Below are 23801 nucleotides of genomic sequence, written 5' to 3' on the forward strand. Positions count from 1 at the left end.
ACAGATTACAAATATACCAACCCAAGAAAACATTAGAAAACTTGAACAGCCAATGTCAGTTAATAGAATTGAGTTAATAATTTAAAAACCTTTTCTCAAAGAAAACTCTCAAGTCCAGATGGCTTCACTGATGAGTTCTGTCAAATATTTAAAGAAATATTACCAGTCCTGCACAATCTATTTCAGAAAATAGTGGATAAGAGAACACTTTCCAACTTATTTAAAAGGGCACTCCTGTTTCAAAAACCAGGCAAAGCTATCATAAGAAGTTAGAACTGTAGTCTAATATACTTGGAAACATCAGTGCAAAGTTTCTCAACAAAATTTTAACAAATTCCAAAAATATGGAAAAAATAATAAATCATGACCAAATGGAGTGTATCCAAGAGTTCAGTTGCATTATTATCTGAAATCATTAAACTAAATTCACTATTTTCAGAGGATAAAGTAGAAAAACCACATGGTCATCACAACAGATGCAGGAAAAGCATTTGCCAGAATTCAGTACCCTTTCATCACTAAAACACTCAGCTGACAAGGGATAGAGGGGAACTTACTCAACTTCTGTCTATAAAAAAACCTATAGCTTATGTGATCATCAAAGGTAAAACCTTCAGTGCTTTCTCTCTAAGATCTGAAACAGAGTAGCAATGTCTTCTCTCACCAGTTTTATTTAACATTCTACTAATCATCTGATATAGGTCATTTAAGGCAAGAAAAATAAGTAGAAGGCAAATAGATTGGAAAGAAAGATGTAAAACTGCTCTTATTTTTAGACATTTGTCAAATTAATAAGGCTTCAGGGTACAAGGTAAACATATAAAACCAACTTTATTTGTAAGTACTACCAAAAAATTAGAAAATTAAAAAAAATTTTAAAAGTCTCCACAGCAGCATAAATAGGAATAGATAGCTCAGGAAGGGGTCTCTAAGAAAGTGAAGAATGCTGCCAAAGAAAGAAACATTCTAAGAAAACAGTCAGTTGATGTTGTTCAAGGGAGACTGGCAGAGTAGGAAGATTTTGAGATCACCTCCTCTCACAGTCACACCGTTGCCGTAACTATATATGGACTATATAACTATATATATAACTCACTTTGAGAAAAACCTGAAGACTACTGAACAGCTCTTCCATGACTAAAGATATATTTTAAAAACCACATCAAGAAGAGTAGGGGGTACAGAGACAAACTTGGGAACCAAACCTCAGATACGCTAACCCATAAACAGGAGGGCTATCACAGTTGCAGAAGTCCTGTGTGAGGCCCTCTATTGGGCACCTCAGCCCTGGGGATTTGCACTGGGAAGGCATGCCTCCATAGCCTCTGGCTTTGAAAATTAATGGGTCTTAACTCCAGGAAAGGTGGAGAGCTATATGTAACAGCACTCTCAAAGAGTCTGTGCACAGTAGCACTCACTCTGAGACCCAGTATAGAGGCAGTAGTTTGAAAGCTTCTGGGCTATATGTGAAGATTGTAAGGTGGTGCTGTAGGATCAGGAATCTGTAGGAACTTTCTCGATAATGGAAGAACTGGCAGGTGCTATTTTTCTTGCCCTCCTTCAGCGTAGTTGGCCCCGTGCTGGAAGGCACCAGTTCTGACACTCTCCTTCTGCTTTGCTAGCACTGCAGACACCTGCCCTGTGGACCTGCACTGGTGGGTGTCCCTCCAAAGCTGCTCCTGCTCCTCCACACCCAGCAGGCATCGCTTAGAGGGAATAACAGCAGACTAAAGTATGCAGAAGAACAGATCAGCAATTCGAAAGACAAAACCTAAAAGTACCAGGAGACACTCAAGCTGAATAGCAAAGAGTAAAAGAATCTAAAAATGTGAAGATATATAAGGGACAACATCAAACTTAGTAATATTTGCATTATAGGGTTCTCAAAGGAGAAGAGAGAGAAAGGGGGAAGAAAACTTCTTTGAAGAACAAAGAATTGAAAACTTCCTAACCTGGAGAAGGAAACAGACAGCCAGGTCCAGGAAGCATAAAGAGTCCTAAATAAGATGAACCCAAAGAGATCTGCATCAAGAGACACAATAATTAAAATATCAAAAATTAAAGATGAAAAATAATCTTAGAGGTAGCAAGTTATATAAAAGGGAAATGTCGTAAGGCTGATCTTTCAGCAGAAACTTTGCAAGTCAGAAGCAAGTGGCATGATATAATCTAAGTGATGAAAGGAAGAAGACGAGAACCAAGAATATTCAGCAAGGTTGTCATTCACAGTAGAAGGAAAGAGAAAAGAGTTTCCCAGACAAATGAAAGTTAAGCTCATCACAACTCAACTGGCCTTATAAGAAATGTTAAAGGGACTTTTTTAAGAAGAAAAGACAGGCCACAATGAGAACGAAGAAAATTACTAATGAAAAATGTCAGTGGTAAAAGCAAACATATGGTAAAGGTAGTCAGTCATTTATATAACTAGTATGAAGATCAAGAGATGAAAATAGTAAAATCAATTATATGTAGAATAATTAATTAATGTATATACAAAATAAAAATGTAAACTGTGAAGTCAAATACATAAAATGTGGAGAGCAGTAGTAAAAATATGGTGCTTTTAGAATGTGTTAAAGTTAATTGAACATTAGCTTTAATAGACTTATATACATAAGAGTGTTTTATGTGAACCTTATATGAGCCATACACTGAAAACCTTTAATAGATATAAAACCTCTAAAGAGAAAAGAATCCAAACTTAGCACTCAAGAAAATCATAAAATCACAAGGGAGGAGAGTAAGAGAAGAAGAAAGGAACTAAGAAGAACTACAAAACAACCAGAAAACGATTACATGCCAGTTGTTACATGCCAACAAATGGCAATAAGTGCATCCCTATCAGTAGTTACTCTTAATGTAAATGGACTTTAAGTTCCACTCAAAAGATAAAGGGTGACTGAATGAGGGGAAAAAAAAATAAGACCCAGCTATATGCTGCACAGAGACTCACTTCAGACCTTAAGACACAGACAGACTGAAAGTGAAGGGCTAACAAAACATATACTGCATGAATGGAAGTGGAAAAAAAAAGAAGACGATGACGATGAAGCTGGGGTAACAATACTCCTATCAGACAAAATAAACTTTCAAAGAAAGACTGTAACAGGAGACATAGATGGGCATTACATAATGATGAAGGGACCAAGTCAAGAATATAATGGTTATAAATTTCCATGCACCAGCATAGGAGCACCTAAATATATAAAGCAAATTAACAGACATAAAAGGAGAAATTAACGTAATAGGAGGGGATTTTAGCACCCCATTTACATCAGTGGAGAAATTATGCAGAAAAAATTAATAAAGAAGGAAACCATGGCTTGAATGACACATTAGACCAGACAGACCTAACAGATATATACACAGAGAAAATTAAAAAGTTGATGCAGAGAAATGAAAATGGAAATACAGCAGTTCAAAATCTTTGCTACCCAGCAAAGGCAGTTATAAGAAGCAAATTTCCAATGATACAGGCCTACCAAAAAAGAAAAAACCAAAAATCTCCAACAATCTAACCTTAGTCCTAAGGAACAAGAAAAAGAAGGACCAAGCCCAGTGTTAGTAGAGGGAAAGAAATAATCACACCAGAGTGGAAATAAATAAAATGGAGACTTAAAAATATAGTAGAAAAGATCAGTGAACCTAAGAGCTAGTTTGTTGAAAAGCAGAACAAAATTGATAGACCTTTAGCCAGACTCTTAACAAAAAAAGACAGGACTCCAAATTAGAAATGAAACAAAAGTTATAGCTGACACCACAGAAATACAAAGGGTTTAAAGTGATTCTTATGAAAAATTATACACCAATAAATTGGGCAACCTAGAAGAGATGGATAAATTAGTAGAAACCTAGAATCTTCTGAGACGGAAGAGGAAGAAATAGAAAATGTAAACAGACCAATTAGTAGTAATAGAATTGAGTCAGTAATCAACTAACTCCCAGTAAGTAAAAAAGTCCAGGACCAGATGGCTTCATAGGTTAATTTTACGAAACATTTAATACCTATTACTTAATAGGTATTAAGTTTAAGATTTAACGGATTAACTCAAATTAAATGAAATAAATTTAATAATAGATTAATTTAAATCTAAAACAGATTTAATAATAGAAGATTTAATACCTATTCTTCTCAAACTGTTCCTAGAAAATTAAAGAGTAAGGATTGTTTCTAAATTCATTCTGTGAGACCAGCATGAGTGTAATTCCAAAACCAGACAAATACACTATAGAAAGAAAATTATAGGCCAATATCTCTGATGAACACAGATGCAAAATTGGAAGAAAACGTTAACAAACCAGATTCAAAGTACATTAAAAGAATCATTCCCCATGATCAAATAGGATTTATTCCATGGGTGCAAGGATGGTTTTATATCCACAGATTAGTCAGTGAGTGTGGTATAGCACATTAACAAAATGAGGATAGAAATCATATGATCATCTCCATAGATTCAGAAAAAGCATTTAACGAAGTACAACATCCATTCATTCTGAACAGAATGGGTATAGAGGGATTGTACCTCTGCACAGTAAAGTCCATAAACGCATAGCTAGCTTCATACTTAATGGTGAAAATTTGCAAGCTTTTCCTCTATGATCAGGAGCAAGACTAGGATGTCCACTCTTACCCTTTTTAATCAACTCAGTACTGGAAGTGTTAACCCTAGCAGTCAGAAAAGAAAAATAAAAGGCATCCAAATTGGCAAGGAAGAAGTAAAGCTGCCACTTTTTGTAGGTGAGTGATACTATATATAGAAAACCCTAGAACTTGACCAAGAAAATTAGTAGAACTAATAAATGAATTCAGTAAATTTGTAAGATACAAAAGTAGCATACAGAAATCTATTGCTTTTCTAGGCACTTATAAGGAACTATCAGAAAGAGAAATTAAGATTTGCAATTGATTCAAAAAGAATAAATTGATTCAAAAAGAATAAACTTAACCTAGGAGTTGAAAACCTGCACTCTGAAAACTGTAAGACACTGAGGAAAGAAATCGAAGGTGATACAAATAATTGGAAAGATATAACGTGTTCATGGGTTAGAAAAATTAATGTTAAAATGTCCAGACTACTGAAGCAATCTACAGATTCATTGCAAACCCTCTCAAAATATCAATAATTTTTTCATAAAACTAAAATTTGTATGGAACCACAGAAGACCCTGAATAGCAAAAGCAACCTTGAGAAAGAAAAACAAAGCAGGTAGTATCACAATTCCAGATTTCAAGATACAGTAGAAAGCTATGGTCATCAAAACAGTCTGGTGCTGGCACAAAAATAGACACACAGATCAATGGAACAGAACAGGTAGCCCAGAAGTAAACCAATGCTTATTTTGTCATTTCATCTACAATAGAGTATACTAGAATATACAATAAGGAAAGAGAGTTTCTTCAGTCAATTGTGTTGGAAAAACTGCACAACTAATGCAAAAGAATGAAACTGGGCCACTTTTTTTTTTTTTAAACATCATACACAAAAATAAACTTGAACTAAAATAAATATCTAAACATAAGACCTGAAATGGTAAAACCCCTCAAAGCATTAGGACAGTGGTTTCAGCAGTACTTTTTGGATCTCTCTTCTGAGTCAAGGGCAACAAAAGCAAAAACAAACAACTGAAACTGCATCAAACTAAAATGCTTTTACAGAGGAAACAATCAACAAAACAAAAAGGCATACTGAATGAGAGAAGATATTTGCAAATGACATTATCTGATAAAGGGTTAATACCCAACATATACAAAGAACTTCTATAACTTAATGCCAACTCCCCTCCCCCCCAATAATCTGATTTTTAAAAAGGCAGAGGGCTTGAATAGACATTTTTCCAAAGACCTACAGAAAGTAAGTCACAGGGGTGTAAAATATGGCATAGCAGATATAGTCAATAATATTGTAATAAATTTGTATGATAACAGAGTAATTACATTTCTGTGGTGAACATTTCATAGTGCATGTAAGTGTTGAGTAACTATGTTGTACACCTGAAATTAGTGTAATACTGTATGTCAGCTATGCTTCAATAAAAAACAAATACTCTTTTAAAAATAAAATACTTCTGAATAAATTTAAAATGTACAAGATGTTTTCACAGAAAGTCACAAAAGATTGCATTGGGAAATTAAAGACTTAAATAAATGGAGACTATACCATGTTCATGGAGTGGAAAATTTAATTTCAGATAGTAATCTATTCCAAATTGACAATTTCACTCAAAATTCTAACAGACTTTAAGAAGCACACACTGATTTAAAAATTTATATGGAAATGAATGATTCTTGATCTGATAATACAAATTTCACCCAGTGCTCCTGAGATTTACTGTTTTACCTACAAACTATGACTTTTTTTTTTTTTTTTTTAACTTATTTGTGATTTGGTTCTGGAACACTGAAAAGAAATTAAAAAAAAAAAAAAGAGCAGTAAAAAGCTTTGACTTTGAAAACCTTTTCAAAAAAGTCTTTTAAGGGGCAGCAAGCTCTAGGAAGTCAATTTACTTTATAGGTAAGATGTGGATAGGCAATAAAATTTAACTGTACTTTTAAAGGGTTTTAACCTTTATAGCGTTTCTTATAATCTTATAAGTGTTTCTTATAATCCTTTCCTTCTTTTTTTCTTCTATACTTAAATAAATGCTCCTACAGTTGTAAGGTCTGTAATGTTAAGTGCTTTTGGGAATAATTTCACCTTTGAGTAAGTGTGGGAGGAGGATATGTTTACCATGTATGGGTGTGTGTGATCCTGGAATAGATTTTATTTGTGTTGATGTCATATTTTACAAAAGGGAAATATTTGAATCATTTACCATTCTTTATTAATGGCAAACTGTACTTGTTTTTATAGGGAAGAGTGGACAGAAGCCATTCAGGCTGTAGCAGACAGACTTCAGAGACAAGAAGAGGAGAGAATGAATTGTAGTCCAACTTCACAAATTGATAATATAGGGGAGGAAGAGATGGATGCTTCCACAACCCATCATAAAAGAAAGGTAGAGAATAGTAATGTATTCCCTCCTCAGCACAGTATATGTATCTGGAAGAAATACACTAAAATTGCCATTCGCAAGAAGCCTTGGCCGATGATCTTATGTTATGCAAATATGTAGGTGTGGGTGGTGTTTATCCTGGTAAATCTGAAATACCTGTCATTGTTTAAGACCAAGTAATTTAGATGTCACCTCATTTTCATGGGTTGGCACTTAACACTGACTGCTGATAGGGCTTCGGGCGAACTTGGTGAGTGAAGCGCCATTGTGCTGATTTATAATTTGCATTTTTCTCTTATTGTTTTTCATACCATTTTAGAACTTGGAAATAATGTTTTCCCTAATGATATGGTCATTTTCCGTTTGGTATTTTGTATGCTCAAAGCAGAAGGAGAAATGGTTCTGGTGTGCTTCCTGCCTGACACCCCAGCCTCACTAATAGCTTTTTATTTTAACGGCTGCTCCTGAGCCAGTGTGGGAAAGGAGTTTTCCTTCCCTGAGTCTTCCAGATTGATAAATGCCAGTTTATAGATTGATGGAATTATTAATTATGATTTTCGATGTTATAGAAAATTAAAAAGCTGGGTACCTGTGTGGCTCAGTCGCTTAAGCATCTGACCTTTGATTTTGGCTCAGGTCATGATCTCAGGGTCCTGGGGTCAAGCCCCACATTGAGCTCTGTGCTCAGTGGGGAGTCTGTCTTAGAGTCTCTCTCTCTTTGCCACCCCCCCCCCCCGCTCACTCTCTCTCTAAAATAAATAAATAAATCTTTAAAAAAACAAAAGAAAATTAGGGGTGCCTGGTGGCTCAGTCATTAAGGGTCTGCCTTCGGCTCAAGTCATGATCCTGGGGTCCTGGGATCGAGCCCTGCATCAGGCTCCCTGCTTGGCAGGGAGCCTGCTTTCCCTCTCCAACCCCCCTGCTTGTGTTCCTCCTCTCACCGTCTTTCTATCAAATAATGAATAAAATCTTTTAAAAAAAAATTAAAAAACAACTTCTTTGTATGAAAATGATATTTTAAGATTAAAGATCTAAGTGTTCAAATTAAATGAACATGCCATTTATCATGTTAGAATATATTTGTTATAGTGAATTGTAAATTTAATCTCCATGTAGGAAAACGTTAATTTCTAATATAATTACCCATGGGATTTGGTCTTAGCATAATGAATAAGAACTCTTCGGAGTTAGACTGCTTGAGTTCAAATCCTCCTTTTTCCACGTCTAAACGTATGAACTTGATGAAGTTAATTTCTCCTTATCTGAAATTTCTGTTCTAATTATAATATTCTTTACTTGATCTTGGTCAAATGTCTGAGAACTCTTTGTGTCTTCATTAAAGACTTACCTCTGTTAGTTGAAATGAATCCCTCTTTTAAGTCAACTTAATGCCCCCTTGTTCTTTGGTCATTGCAAAGAAATAAAAATAAAGAAACAGTCTAGATTTACTCACCTACTCAGAGATAAGAAAGCTTCTTTTGGATGTGTTTGTGCACTTGTAGATTGTGGCTCTGCTCATAAATTTAAAATCAGGTACCAATTAATCTTGTCCTTTGAATTCCATACTACCCCATCCAGTAACAAGCTGTAGCACTATACCTCCTTTAGCTGAAATTCCTAAAACTCTGCTTAATAACTGTTACACTGCTGTTGAGGCGGTTACAGGTTGGAAGTGGGGAGTTTATAATACCCTAACTAGAAATACTCCTGCTGATCGATGAGAGAATTTAGAAATGAATATGGGAATTTTTTACCAAAAAATTTTGAATGAAAAGAGACATTTTCAAAGATGTAAAAATGCAAAAGCATGGAGGATTTTATTTTATCTTTTTTTCTGTTAAGGCTGGTTATAAATCATGTTAAAAAGCACAGTGCAATTTCCTCCTTTCACAGTTACCAGTGTGGAGTATCTTCGAATTCATCACCTGCACAAATTTTCACTTGTAAACATTTATTTTAAGTTTATTTGGTGCTGTGCTCTTGACAGCACTGTTATATATATTATCTCATTTAATCCTCTCAAAAATCAGGTGAGCCTGATTATCCCATTTTGGAGGTGATTCATCTGACATTCAGAAAAGTTAAAATCTTGTTCAAACATGTAAGGACTTTTAATTTTATACTAACTTCAATGTGCACCTTATTTCTTATTATTGATTGATATCTCATGAGCCTTTATAATCAGTATGATTATTAGACTCATTACATGACCAAGTTATATTAGAGAACAAAATTATACAGACATTCTCTCTTATGATTGTTCTTGGTTTCCCAAAATATTAATGTCAAGATGTTGTGCTTACTCTGTTTCAGTTAATTTCATTATATATTGATGTACTGTTGGGAAAATCAGTAGAATTTTAATATTACAGAGTAATAATAGAAAGTAGGGTTTTTAAAGCAGATTCTCTAAGAAATCTCACTGAAACTGGGTCTCAGAAATTAAAAATTGATGCGAATGGTAGTTTGAAAATAGGGCGATTCGTTGTCTTATTTGACCTATATCTGATTTCTGTTGCTTGTTATTATTTCATTTCACTTTTTAAAAACATTTTTAAAGATTTCATTAATTATTTAATTAATTAATTTATTGAGAGAGAGGGCAGGGGGAGCATATAAGCAGGAGAAGAGGAAGAGGGAGAATCCCAGGCGGACTCCCTGCTGAGCCTGGAGCCTGACTCGGGGCTCAATCTCAGGACCCTGAGAGCATGACCTGACCTGGAATCCAGAGTCAGACACTCAACCAACTGGGCCTCCCAGGCAGCCCTATTTCATTTCATTTTAAATGAGATAGTATAAAAACTGTTTTAAATGACAAAGAATGTAGAAAAAGTTTGAACCTCTGTACCACTCTTTTGTGATGGCCCTAACAACTTCGTTAAAAAAGGTAAAAGTGTGCTATCACCTCTCTAGTTCCCTAGTACTACATCCTCTATGTGTATCAGGTTTCATAAAAAGAATGACAGAAGTCCAGATTATTTTTCATCTCAGACACTGTAAACAGATATTCTGAAATAAGAATGCCTTTCTCATAGTTTACAGCGTACATTTTCTTCTTTGTTCACTTTTTGAAAAATGAGCACTAGGAAGAGGGGAAGGGCTGCTGCTTGTGTTAGCTCCGCTGAGAACTGTCGGAGCTGTTTTGTCTCGCCTCTAGCACACAGCCGGTGACCACTGTTGTTGGGAGCGGGTCACCCAGTATCCGCAGCACAGGTGAAACATCTCTTAAGGCAACACACTGAGTGGTGGAAAAGGGTCAGAGGCCTCATAACGAGATTTATGCACTGTTCTGTGTTTCAACCAAAAGAGGATCTTTAAAGGCATTTGATGAGAGGACTCAGAAGGGCCTAATCTTGGTCTGCCGAGCGGCCGTTCTCCGTAGGGTCAGGTATGTGAAGGGCACAGCATACAAGGATCAACAGCCAAGTGCGAGTCAACGTTCTGCCTAATTTTTAAGTGCCCAGCGCGGGCCTCTCTGAGAGCAGCTGTTTGTCGCCTCCTGACTTGGTGTCAAGTCTGAGCAGTACATGCCACCTTCCCGTTGTGTCTGCCTCTGGTCCTTGGAGTTTTGTTACTTAATGGCTGGCACGTGGAGAAAAGGTAAAGAAGTTTCACAGGGACCTGCAGAACCCTCGATCTCCTTGCCTAGCCGGGGAAGGAGCCGCAGATCTGTGGTGGAGAGGTTGGCTGGACAAAGAGGTGAATTTCTTGAGAGCCTCCCTTTTTAGCTCTTGGTTTAGCTCTTAGCGTTGTAAATTGTACGTGGGTTTATCTTCTTTGACCAAACGTGCTGAGAGGTTTCTTGTGTTCATCTTCAATTATATATTCATATTCTTTAACCTGCGTTTTGGACTACATAATTAGCCCTCTTCTTATACTCTAGTGTGTATTTGAATACATTTACTAAGCATTTGTTGTGTATGTCCGTGCATCTCTTAACTGAAAACAGCCACATCAACACACTGGAGATAATGTGAAGGAAAGACTATAACTATGTTAAATATTTACATAATAAATTTGGGGGATTGGGTTTTAGAGGATTGATTTTTCTGTAGAGGATCCATGCTGTCATCTTTTATTAAAGTCTTACTGTTATTTTTTCCCCTTAACACCATCTAAAAGAGGGAAACATTTTGTAATGGGTTATATTTCGTTTGTAAAGACTAGATAATTACTGTGTGTACCATGCTGAACGTGAGCATTTGGTATCAAAGATACTTTTAAAATTGTCTTAAGTTTTGTCAAAATAGGTATGAAATCTGTTTCTGATTTTTTTCACATAGGTTGCTTTTACTAATACTAATTTCCATACAAATTCCCTTTATTTAAGGTTGGCAGTCAAACTGATAGAAGCTGTGAAATTTAGGGATAAGGCTATTATATTTTTGTAAAACTGCCTTTTCCTCTAAGAATTGCAGTCCTTAAGGAATCTAGTAATATTTTATAATTACATACTGCTTTTCATCTGAAAATGTCATAAAGCAATTTATAAATTTCTTTCTGATTTTTATCTTGAAGTATTTGGTTTCCAATTATATGATATTTAATAATAGGACACAGCAAGTATCATTTTTCAGTGCATTTAGATACAAATTGAGGAGGGTACTGTTCAAATGAAGCCTTGAGCCAAAAGTAACATCAGAGCCTCGTTACAGGAATAATGTCTCTTAGTTCACTATTGCCATGGAACAAACTACCGAGTTTAATGTCTTAGAACAGTAACAGTACCTTACTTCTCATGATTTTGTGGTTTGTGTGGCCACTTCTACTGGTCTCACATGAGTCTCTCAAATAGTTGCATTCGGTTAGCATACAGGCTGGTCTGGAAGAGCCAAGAAATCCTTTCTCATGCTTCTGGATTCTTGGTTCTCCTCCATGTGATCTCTTGGCGTATCTCATCACCCATCACCCAGGCCCTTTGTACATGGTATCTTTCATTACAGCATGAAGGCTGGCTTTCAATTATGACTTCTCCAAGGGGTGCAAGCGTAAGCTTCCAGATTTAAAGGCTGGACCTGGAACTGGCATAGTATCACTTTGGTCATATTCTGTGTTCAAAGCAGGACACAAGGCTAGCCCAAGGAGAGGAAGAGTCTACCTCTTCAGGGGAAGAATGGCACGTGCGTAGGAGTCAAAGGACTAGGGGCAGCCATCGTTGGAGACTACCTCGCACAGATAGCTTTGTGGTTATTTAGTATCCCTTGGTTTTTAGAAATCTATTCATGCAAACAAAATTTCTTAATACTATCAACTATTCAAATGACACTAACCTTGTTAACTCTATTCTGAATATTTAGTGCCACGTTTGATTTTGAGTTGAATTAATAAATGTCCTTTTTAATTTTCCCTGATACCTTTTGCAACGTTTGAACTGAAGATATTATTGAATGGTTAAGATATTGTAACTTGACATTTGGAAAAATTTTCAAAATTATAGGCAGCAGATAATGTTGAAAATGAATATAAGCATTTGGTTGTAAATTTTTAAAAATTTTTACAAATATGTATATGAAGAATATTGGTCTGTAGTTTTCTTGTCATGTTTTTGTCTGATTTTGATAACCAGGGTAATAATGGCCTCATAGGGTAAATTGGGACATGTTCTCTTTTTCTCAACTTTCTGTAGGAATTTATATAGAATTGGTATCATTTCTTCTTTAAATGTTTATAAAATTCAGCAGTGAAAGCACCTGGCTTTAGAGTTTTCCTTGTTGAGTTTTTTGACCACAAATTCCATTTCCTTAGTAGACATAGGGCTATTCAAGTTACCTATTTCTGTTTGAGTGAGCTTTGATAGTGTGAGGTTTTCAGGAAATTTATTCATTTCATGTATCTTGTTGATTTCATGGGCATAAAGCTGTTTATAATATTCCCATGTGATCCTCTTAATGTCTGTAGAGTTTGTAATGATGTCAGCTCTTTTATTCATAACATTGGTCATTTATGTCTTCCATCTTTATTTTCCTGAGCAATCTGGCTAGAGGTTTATCAATTCTATTGATCTTCTAATATGACATCCTCTACTTTTTTTCCTTTAAAATTTTTTAAAATTGATTTCTACTCTGATCTTTATTATTTCCTTTCTTCTCTTCAGCTTATTGTGCTCTGGTTCAGTTTCTTAATGTGGAAGTGAGATCATTGATTTTGAGACATTCTTGATTCAGATGGGTGGTAAACAGGAAAAGAAATACAGTTACAAAATGGCAGAAAAGTCTTCACTAACTACTGATCATCTATAGGATAAAACCCAGGTTCTTAACTTGTTATTCATGAAGATCTGTGAACCGAATTTAAATTTAAGATGATAAACTGAGCATACCCAGTTATCTCCCCTTCCACTTAAAAGCCCATTAAAATGGTATTAAAGGCACACAAAAAGAGACAAGTCCACACAAATAAAAAGCCGGGTGGGGGAAAGGCATTAGTGGACAACCAATATCAAAATTACGGAAATTTGTGGAAGAACCTTCCTAAAACAGGAAAAGCCTGCATAAAGGGGGCTGTAGAGAGCAAGTAGCAAGTCTGCTTGGCAAAATCCTGGGAATCAGCTCACTTAAGAGTGAGAAATGAAACTGAACAGGCAGATTAATTAAAGGCATGCTTAGATGTCTCTTGACTTTCTATTCTGAATTGCACCAACTTGTTTCTCAGATGTTGTACTGCTTCTTCTTAGATTGCTTCTTACTGGGCTCCAGGGTTATTTCCAGCATTTCTTACACACCTGTCTTTCACTTCCTACTTGTTCATCCTAATTTTGTTAAAGTACATTCTTGAATAGCTTCCCTGAAGGGTACTGCTCCTTTAGATGTATTTAGAAATGTTTGTGGGGGACATTTTTGATGACTGTGTTGTTTGGGGATAGTGGCCCTACTAAACCCTGAAAAACTTGGGTCCTTGGAAAACAGTGTGGCAGTTCCTCAAAAAATTAAAAATAGAGTTACCATATGATCCAGTAATTCCACTATTGGGTACTTACCTAAAGACACAAAAACACCAATTTGAAAATGTATGTGCATATTCCTATGTTTATTGCAGCGTGATTTATAAGAGGCAGGATTTGAAGGCAACCCAAGTGTTCACTGACAGATGAATGGGTGAGGAGAGGTGATACATACACACACAACGGAATGTTACTGAGCCCAAAAAAAGAACAAACCATTGCCATTTGCAATGACATGGATGGAGCTAGAGAGTATAATACTGTTTGAAATATCAGTCAGAGAAAGACAAATACCATATGATTTCACTCATATGTGAAATTTAAGTAACAAAACAAATGAACAAAGGAAAAAGGAGACCCAAGAAACCAGACTCTTAAATACAGAGAACAAATTGATAGATATCAGCTGGGGTGCCTGGGTGGCTCAGTGGGTTAAAGCCTCTGCCTTCAGCTCAGGTCATGATCTCAGGGTCCTGGGATCAAGCCCTGCATTGGGCTCTCTGCTCAGCAGGGAGCCTGCTTCCTCCCTCTCTCTCTGCCTGCCTCTCTGCCTACTTGTGATCTCTGTCTGTCAAATAAATAAATAAAATCTTTAAAAAAAGAAAAATTGATAGACGTCAGAGAGAAGCCAGGTGGGATGGGTGGGTCAAAGAGATCAAGGTAATTAAGAGTACACTTATCTTGGTGAACACTGAGAAATATATAGAACTGTTGTATCATTATATTGTACACCTGAAACTAACATTGTGTAGTAATTATACTTCAGTAAAAGAAGGTGAGTCCTTGAAAGTGAATTAAAATGATTCTTTTTTTCCTTTTGCCCCTATACTTGACTGATAGCTTGATAGCTGAGGAATTTGAGGTTCAAAATTATTGTCTCCCATATCTGAAAACTGCTTAAAATATTTCTAGTATCCATGATTGCTGGTGAGGCAGCCATTGCCAGTCGGATTCTTACTCATTTAAGTGTGTTTAGAAATCGGTAAAATTTGCTTTTGAGTAGATACTGCAAACATATACCTATATATTTATAAATAAATTGCATCTGATATTTCATACCATATTTTTTAATTTGTATTTTTCAGACAATGAATGATTTTGACTATTTGAAACTACTAGGTAAAGGCACTTTTGGGAAAGTTATTTTGGTTCGAGAGAAGGCAAGTGGCAAATACTATGCTATGAAGATTCTGAAGAAAGAAGTTATTATTGCAAAGGTAATTGATTACTAGAGTTGATTACTGAATTTTTCCTTATGGTATGCACTCGTGTGTGTTCTTGCATACACAACTAAACTGTAGAAATTCCATTAAATAACCAAAATGTGGGTGGTAGGCTACTATTGCAGTAGTATCTGTGTATCAATATTTATTTATAAATATTAAAAATTAATATTTTAATTTATAATTAATTATAAGTTAATAAATATAATTAATAATTTATAAATTAAAATTTCACAAGTTTATAATATTATCTGAATGTTGTATACCAAAGCTATTTTTTTCCCTTGAGGAGATAAAAATATTTATTCCATGTTTGTGTATTTGGGGGAATGTTTTGACTGTTTTTGTGACCTATGTCACAATTATACTAGTATTGCTTTTTGCTATTTTTCCCCAACATTCTGAATTCTTTATTATTAAGTAAAATAATTCAAATAGCATAGATGATTTGCACCCATAAATCATACAGCTTATGTAATGATGAGTGGGAAAGCACCCTTAATAGATTTGAAAACACAAGAATCATGAAACTAAAAGAAATAGCCTTTGAAATTCTTTCAGGAGCTCCATAACTTTGTTCAGCTTAGACATACACAGATAACTAACATGTTAATGATGCCAGTTCTCACTCTGAGTTCTGAACTGAATCCTGATTCCCTCAATAGACAAATTCAATATACTTTACAAATTGGTCCTTGATTTATGTTTCATTTAATTCAATGAGTGATACATAATATTATTGGTATACTTTATGGATGACTTTAACTTTCAAACCACAGTTGACCCTTGAACACCATGGGGGTTAAGGGTGACTCCCTGCTCAGTTGAAAGTCCACATGTAATTTTTGACTTCCTGCAGTCTGCTATTGACTGAAAGCCTTCGCGATGTCATGAACGGTCAGTTAACACATATTTTGTATGTCATATGTTTTACATACTGTATTCTTACAATGAAGTAAGTTAGAGAAAAGAAAATATAATTAAAAAATCAGGGGCACCTGGGTGGCTCAGTGGGTTAAAGCCTCTGCCTTCAGCTCAGGTCATGATCTCAGGGTCCTGGGATCGAGCCCCGCATCGGGCTCTCTGCTCAGCAGGGAGCCTGCTTCCCCCTCTCTCTCTGCCTGCCTCTCTGCCTACCTGTGATCTCTGTCAGTGAAATAAAAAAAAAAAAATCATAAGGAACAGAAAATACATTTCTAGGACTGTACCGTATTTATCGAAAAAAATCTATGTGTAGGTGGACCTGCGCAGTTCAAACACATGTTCAAGGGTCTACTGTGTCGTCTTCTCATCTGGAGTGTATTCCTTCCCACACTCTGTGAGGCCGTGCTCTCCCCGTCCTTGTACGTTTGTTTTGTTTTCAACTCTTACACAAGTCTGTGTCTGGTATGGGAAAGAATATTGACCTGGGAGTCACACGGGCCTGGATTCGCATCCCAGCTTTGCATCTTACCATCTAATGACCTCTAACAACCAGTTTTGGGGGAGTACTGCTCCCTTGCAGTGTTTGGGGGATCATATTTGCTTATCACAGTGAATCGGGGAGGAGAAGCTGCTGACCGTCACCAGGTGGAGGCCACGCATGCTTGGTGTCCTGCAGCGTGTCGAGCAGCCCAACAGAGCCTTGCATTTTTCATCTGCAAAATTGCACTTGTTAAAAGAAAAACAGTCACTTGAAGTAATGAGCCCTGGGTGTTTTTTGCCACTGATGAATCACTGAATTCTACCTCTGAAACTGTTAATACAGCATATGTTACCTCAATTGAATTTAAATAAAAAAAAATTTAAAAAACGTATTTCTGGACAGGAATATTGAGGATTGGGACATGTAAAGTATTTAGCATAGTATCTGACACTATTCATTAAACTGATATTTTCTGGGAGGGTAGTATACTGCCTCTTACTGAATGATCCCAAACTGATTACTCAACTTTTTATGCCTTAATTTCCTTATTTGCAAAATGGAGATCATACAGTACCTATCTCATAGAGTTGTCATTAGGATTAATTAAATGAATAAGTGTAATAGCATTTGCTGTAAATAAAACTGAATTAAGATTAAATGAAAATAAATATGTTATCGCTGTAAGTATTTGCTATGATTATTATTATTTTTACCAGCTACCATGTGTCAAACATCAGTAAATAGCATTTCTATTCTGTTTTTTCTTTTATGCATTAGCCTCCCTTGGAACCTGTCTTCCCTTACTAATTAATTATACTTTTCCGAGTAACTCTGCAGAACTGGGTATGTTTTATCAGTGATTGCATATCCAGCCTGGTGTATTATTCTTGATATTTTCACCAAGTCCAGAGAAAATATGTCTGTTTATAGTAAAATGATGAACGGTATAATGTTTTAGAGTCTAACAAGACCTGGGGTTTGAAAATTGATGTACCCATCACAGAGCCTCATCCCGGGGACTAAATGGTGTCCACGTGCCTTGCTACTCAAGTTGACGTTCACACTGATCACTGGACTAAAGCACTGTCCACCAGGTTTCTCTACTGTAGAGTTACCGTCTTCCCCATTGTGATAAATAACTATCTTAGGGTGATGCTCTGACACTATGTAGGTAGTTGTGTTTTTTTTTTTTTTTTAACTTTTGCCCACTGATTTTAACTTCCATCAGTGGATCTTGTCTACAACAGTTACAACTGTGCTGTACTAATGGTATTTTCTAGTTCCCTCATTCTTTTTGCCTTTATTCTATTCAGTCTAACTAAAGGTTTGTCAGTTTTATCTTTTCAAAGAATCAACTTCTACTTTCATTGATTTTTGCCTACTTTATCTGTGCTCTAATCATTATTGTTTCCTTCCTTCTGCTGCTTTAGCTTTAGTTTATTCTTTTCTTACTTCCTGAAGTTGTAAACTTGGGCTGTGGATTTGATATCTGTCTTCGTCGTCTTCTTTTTCATCCTTTTTTTTTGTGAGAGAGAGTGCACGTGTGAATTGGGGCTGAAGAGCAGAAGGGAGAGAAATAATCTTAAGCAGACTCCACTCTCAGTGTGAGCCCAACACAAGGCTCAGTCCCAGCACCCTGAGATCATGACCTGAACTGAATTCAAGAGTCGGTCACTTAACCAACTGACTGAATCACCTAGGCACCCAGAGATCTTCTTTTAAATATAAGTGTCTAAGGCTATAATTTCCCACTTAGCACTGCTTTTGATGTGTCCCACAAATTTTCATGTATTAGATTTTTTTTTTAAGATTTTATTTATTTATTTGACAGACAGAGATCACAAGTAGGCAGAGAGGCAGGCAGAGAGAGAGGAGGAGGAAGCAGGCTTCCCACTGAGCAGAGAGCCCAATGTGGGGCTCGATCCCAGGACCCTGGGATCATGACCTGAGCCGAAGGCAGAGGCTTTAACCCACTAAGCCACCCAGGCGCCCCTAGATTTTTCTTTTCATTCATCTCTCAGTATTTTCAAATTTAATTTCCCTTGTGATTTCTACTTTGATCCATTGATTAAGACTGTTTTCATTTCTGTAAGTCTCTAAGTTTTCCAGTTTTCTTTCTGTTTCGGATTTTAGACTTCATCTCATTTCTGGTAGAGAAGATACTTAGTATCTATCTTTTTAAATCTATTAAGATTTAATTTGTGGCCTAACGTATGGTATATCCTGGAGAATTTTCCACATGCACTTGAAAAGAATGTGTAATCTGTTGTTGGGTAAAATGTTCTCTGTGTGTCTGTTAGATCTAGTTGGTTTATTGTGTTAAGTCTTCTATTTCCTTATTCCTGTCTGGCTGTTCTATATCATTATTTTGAGTAGGTTATTGAAGTCTCCAACTATTAGTGTAGAACTATTTCTCATTTTAATTCTTATTTTTTCTTCATGTATTTTGATTGGTTTTTATTAGGTAATAAACATTTATAATTGTTATTTGTTGCTGGATTGAGCCTTTTATACATAATTTCATTTTTTGTATTTTGTAACTTTAAAAAAAATTTTTTTTTTTTTTGGTCTGATAGTGATATAGCCACCCCTGCTCCCTTTTGGTTATATTTGTATGAAATATTCCATCCTTTCGGTTTCAACATATTTGTGTCTTTGGCTCTCAAGTAAGCCTCGTGTAGACTATGCATGTTTTGATCATTTTGTTGTTAAATCCATTTGACCCTCTCCTCTCTTCCAATTAGAGTGATTAATCCCTTTATGTTAAAGTAAACACTTACAAGGAGATAGTTCTGTCACTTTGCTAATTTTTTCAATATACTTTATACTTTGTCTCTTGTCTGTATTACTGTCTTATGTTTAGTTTGTTTTTTCTTTTTTTTTTTTAGTGAAACATTTTAATTCCCATCTCATTTCCTTCTCTATATATTCTATAGCTATTTTCTGTGTGGTTACCATGGGGATTACATTTAACATCCTAAAATTATAACACTCTAATTTGAATTTATACCACCTTAACTTCAGTAAGATACAGAAACTGCTTCTCTGCTGCTTTGCTACTCAACCCTTTTAAGTTATTGATGTTATAAATTACATCTTTATTCTTTTTGGTACAATTGTAAATGGGATTGTTTTCTTAATTTCTTTTTCTACTTTTTTATTAGTGTATAGAAATCCAAGAGATTTCTGTATATTAATTTTGTATCTCGCAACTTCACTGAATTAATTTATCAGTTCTGGTGGTTTTTTGGTGGAGTTTTTAGGATTTTCTATATATAGTACCACGTCACTGCCAATAGTGACAGTTTTACTTCTTTCTTACCAATCTGGATGCCTTTTATTTCTTTTTCTTGTTTTATGACTGCGCCCAGACTTCCAGTACTATGTTGATTAAAAGTGGTGAGGGTCAGACACCCTCAACTTTTTCCTGATCTTAGAAGAAAGGCTGTCAGTCTTTTACCATTTTTCATATATGGCCTTTATTATGTTGAGGTATGTTCCCTCTAAACTTATTTTGTTGAGAGTTTCTGTCATGAATGGATGTTGTATTTTGTGAAATGCTTTTCTGCATCTGTTGATATGATCATGTAGTTTTTATCCTGTCTCTTATAAATGTGATGTATCATACTAATTGATTTGTGAATATCGAACCACCCTTGCATCCCTGGAATAAATCTTACTTGGTCGTGGTGAATGATTTTTTTAATGTGTTGTTGAATTTGGTTTGCTGGTATTTTTTTTTTAAATTTTATTTTGTTTAGTTCTTTTTTACCTTTTTTTTTAAATTTCTTTTCAGTGTTCCAGAATTCATTGTTTATGCATCACACCCAGTGCTCTATGCAATACGTGCCCTCCTTAATACCCACCACCAGGCTCACCCGAACCCCCACTCCTCTCCCCTCCAAAACCCTCAGTTAGTTCCTCAGAGTCCACAGTCTCTCATGGTTCGTCTCCCACTCTGATTTCCCCCAATTCACTTTTCCTTTCCTTCTCCCCATGTCCTCTGTGTTATTCCTTATGCTCCACAAATAAGCAAAACCATATGATAATTGACTCTCTCTGCTTGACTTACTTCACTCAGCATAATCTCCTCCAGTCCCGTCCATGTTGATACAAAAGTTGGGGATTCATCCTTTCTGATGGAGGCATCATACTCCATAGTATATATGGAACATATTTTATCTTTTCAGTGTTCCAAGATTCATTGTTTATGCACCACACCCAGTGCTCCATGCAATACGTGCCCTCCTTAATACCCACCACCAGGCTCACCCATCCCCCGCCCCCCTCCCCTCCAGAACCCTCAGTTTGTTTCCTGGAGTCCACAGTCTCTCATGCTTCATCTCCCCCTCCGATTTCCCCCAATTCACTTTTCCCTTCCTTCTCCTAATGTCCTCCATGTTATTCCTTATATTCCACAAGTAAGTGAAACCATGTGATAATTGACTTTCTCTGCTTGACTTATTTCACTCAGCATAATCTCCAGTCCCATCCATGTTGATACAAAAGTTGGGTATTCATCCTTTCTGATGGAGGCATAATATTCCATTGTATATATGGACCGTATCTTCTTTATCCATTCGTCTGTTGAAGGGTATCTTGGCTCTTTCCACAGTTCGGCCATTGTGGCCATTGCTGCTATGAACATTGGGGTACAGATGGCCCTTCTTTTCACTACATCTATGTGTTTGGGGTAAATACCCAGTAGGGTTTGCTGATATTTTGCTAAGGATTTTTGCATCCATATTCTTCAGAGATACTGGTCTGTAATTTTTTTTTGTCTTTATCTGTAATTTTTTTTTTTTTTTTTTTTTGGTCTTTATCTGCTTTTGTTACCAGGGTGATACTGGCCTTGTAGAATGAATTTGGAAGTTTTCCTTCCTCTTCTATTTTTTGGAATTGCTTAGAATAATAGGTATTAATTCTTCTTAAATGTTTGGTAGGAATCACCTGTGAAGTCAACTGTGAAATCCAGCCAAAAGTCCTGGACTTTTGTTTGTTGGGAGTTTTCGATTACTGATTCAATTTCATTTCTAGTAATGATTCTGTTTCTTCCAGATTCAGTTGGAAGATTGTGTTTCTAGGAATTTGTCCATTTCTTTTAGATCATCCAGTTTGTTGGCATATAATTTTTTATACAATTCTTTTATAATACTTTGTATTTCTGTGGTATTGATTTTATTTTTCCTCTTTTATTTCTGATTTTATTTCTTCAAAGACTCTTTTTTTTCTTGACAAATCTAGATAAATATTTATCATTTTTGTTGATATTTTCAGAGAACCAGCTCCTGGCCTAATTAATGTTTTTTATTTTTTTAATCTCTATTTCATTTATTTCTGCTATGATAATTATTACTTAATTCCTTCTACTAGCTTTGGGGTTAGTTTGTTTTTCTTTTTCTAACTCATTTAGGTATAAGGTTAAATTATTAATTTGAGACTTTCCTTGTTTCTTTTTTTTTTTTAAGATTTTTTTTTTTTTTTTTTTTTTTTGAGTGAGTGAGAATGCCATGGATGTGGGTGAGCCGGCTGGGGTGGGTAGGGGGAGGGGCAAAAGGTGAGGGAGAAGCAGACTCCCGCTGAACAGAGAGCCCAAAGCGGGGCTCAATTCCAGAATCCTGGGATCATGACCTGAGCAGGCATTTAACTGACTGAGTCACCCAGGTGTCCTGAGATTTTGCTTGTTTCTTGCGGTAGGCCTTTATTAGTATAAAGTTCCCTCTTAGAAGTGCTTTTGCTATGTCCCCAAATTCTGGACCATGTGTTTTCATTTGTCTCCATGTATTTTTTAAGTTGCTGTTGGATTTCTTGGCTTGACCAGTCATGGTTTAGTAGTATGTTGTTTAGCCTCTGCCTGTTTGTGTTGTTTCCAGATTTTTTCCTGTGGTTGATTTCTAGTTTTATATCACTGTGGTCAGAAAAGATGCATGATATGATTTGTCTTCTTATGTTTATTGAGACTTGTTTTGTGGCCTAACATGTGATCTCCCCCGGAGAATGTTCCATGTGCACATGAATAGAATGTGTAGTCTGTTGCTTTTGGCTGAAATGCTCTATATATGTCTGTTAGGTCCGTCTGGTCTGTTGTGTCATTGAAAGGCACTGTTTCCTAGTTGATTTTCTGTCTACATGATCTATCCACTGATATAACTGGGGTGTTAAAGTCCCCTCCTGTTGTATTACTCTCAATTTCTGCCTTTATATCTGTTAGTAATTGCTTTATGTAATTTACACTTAAAATTTCTGTGTTTTATAATTATGATATTCTCTTGTTGGATTAATCCCTTTATCATTGTGTAATGCCCTTTTTGGTCTCTTGCTACAGACTGTTTTAAAGTCTAGTTTGTCTGATACATGTATTCCTAACCTGACTTTTCACTTCCATTTGCGTGGTATATGTTTTTTCAGCCCCTTACTTTCAGTCTGTATGTGTCTTTAGGTCTGAAGCGTGTTTCTTACTGGCAGCGTGTAGATGGGTCTTGCTCTCTATCCATTCACTTACGCTATGTCTTTTGCTTGGAGCATTTAATCCATTTACATTTAAAGTAATTACCGATTGGTATGTATGTATTACCATTTTTAAAATTTGGTTATTGGTTGTTTTTGTAGTTCTTCTCTGTTCCTTTCTTTTTCTCTTGATCTTGTCCCTTGTGGTTTGATGTTTTTCTTTAGTGTTATACTTGGATTCCTTGGTCTTTATGTTTTGTGTATATGTTCTCCGTTTTTGATTTGTGGTTACCATTAGGTTTGTGTATAACATGTTTATAGCAGTGTATATTAAGTTGTTAGTGAGTTCAAACACATTTTAAAAGCACTAAATTTTTATCCCTCTTCCATGTTTCATGTATGTGATACCGTATTTTACCTCTGTTTATTTTGTGTATCCCTTGACTGTTATAATTTTTTTTAGATGTAATCGATTTTACTACTTTTGTGTTTTAACCTCCATTCTGGCTTTCTAAGTGATTGATCTATTACTTTTATTATATGTTTGCTTGTAACTGTGAATTTTTTTTCTTTTCATAATTTTCTTACTCCTGATTATGGCCTTTTCTTTCCACTCAATTCCTTTTAACATTCCTTGTAATACTTGCTTAGTGGTAATGAACTCCTTTAACTTTTGTATGGGAAACTCTTTGATTTCTCATTCTATTCTGAATGATAACCTTGCTGGGTAGAGTATTTTTGGTTGCAGATTTTCACCTCTGAACACTGAAGATACCATGCCATTTTCTTCTGG

The 23801-nt window shown here is 35.8% G+C and overlaps 1 protein-coding gene across 2 annotated transcripts in view; it reads left to right on the forward strand.

Annotated features, from left to right (window-relative positions):
* AKT3 (AKT serine/threonine kinase 3) overlaps positions 1–23801 on the forward strand; it is a 291626-nt gene that overhangs the window by 153119 nt on the left and 114706 nt on the right. For both annotated transcript variants that reach the window (XM_080824940.1, XM_080824939.1), the window contains exons 4-5: positions 6852–6996; positions 15019–15150. In XM_080824940.1, the coding sequence (XP_080681066.1) occupies positions 6852–6996; positions 15019–15150 (277 nt within the window). The remainder of the gene's footprint in view (positions 1–6851; positions 6997–15018; positions 15151–23801) is intronic.

Source organism: Martes martes (assembly GCF_963455335.1).
Source record: "Martes martes genome assembly, chromosome: 15".
Lineage (NCBI taxonomy): Eukaryota > Metazoa > Chordata > Mammalia > Carnivora > Mustelidae > Martes > Martes martes.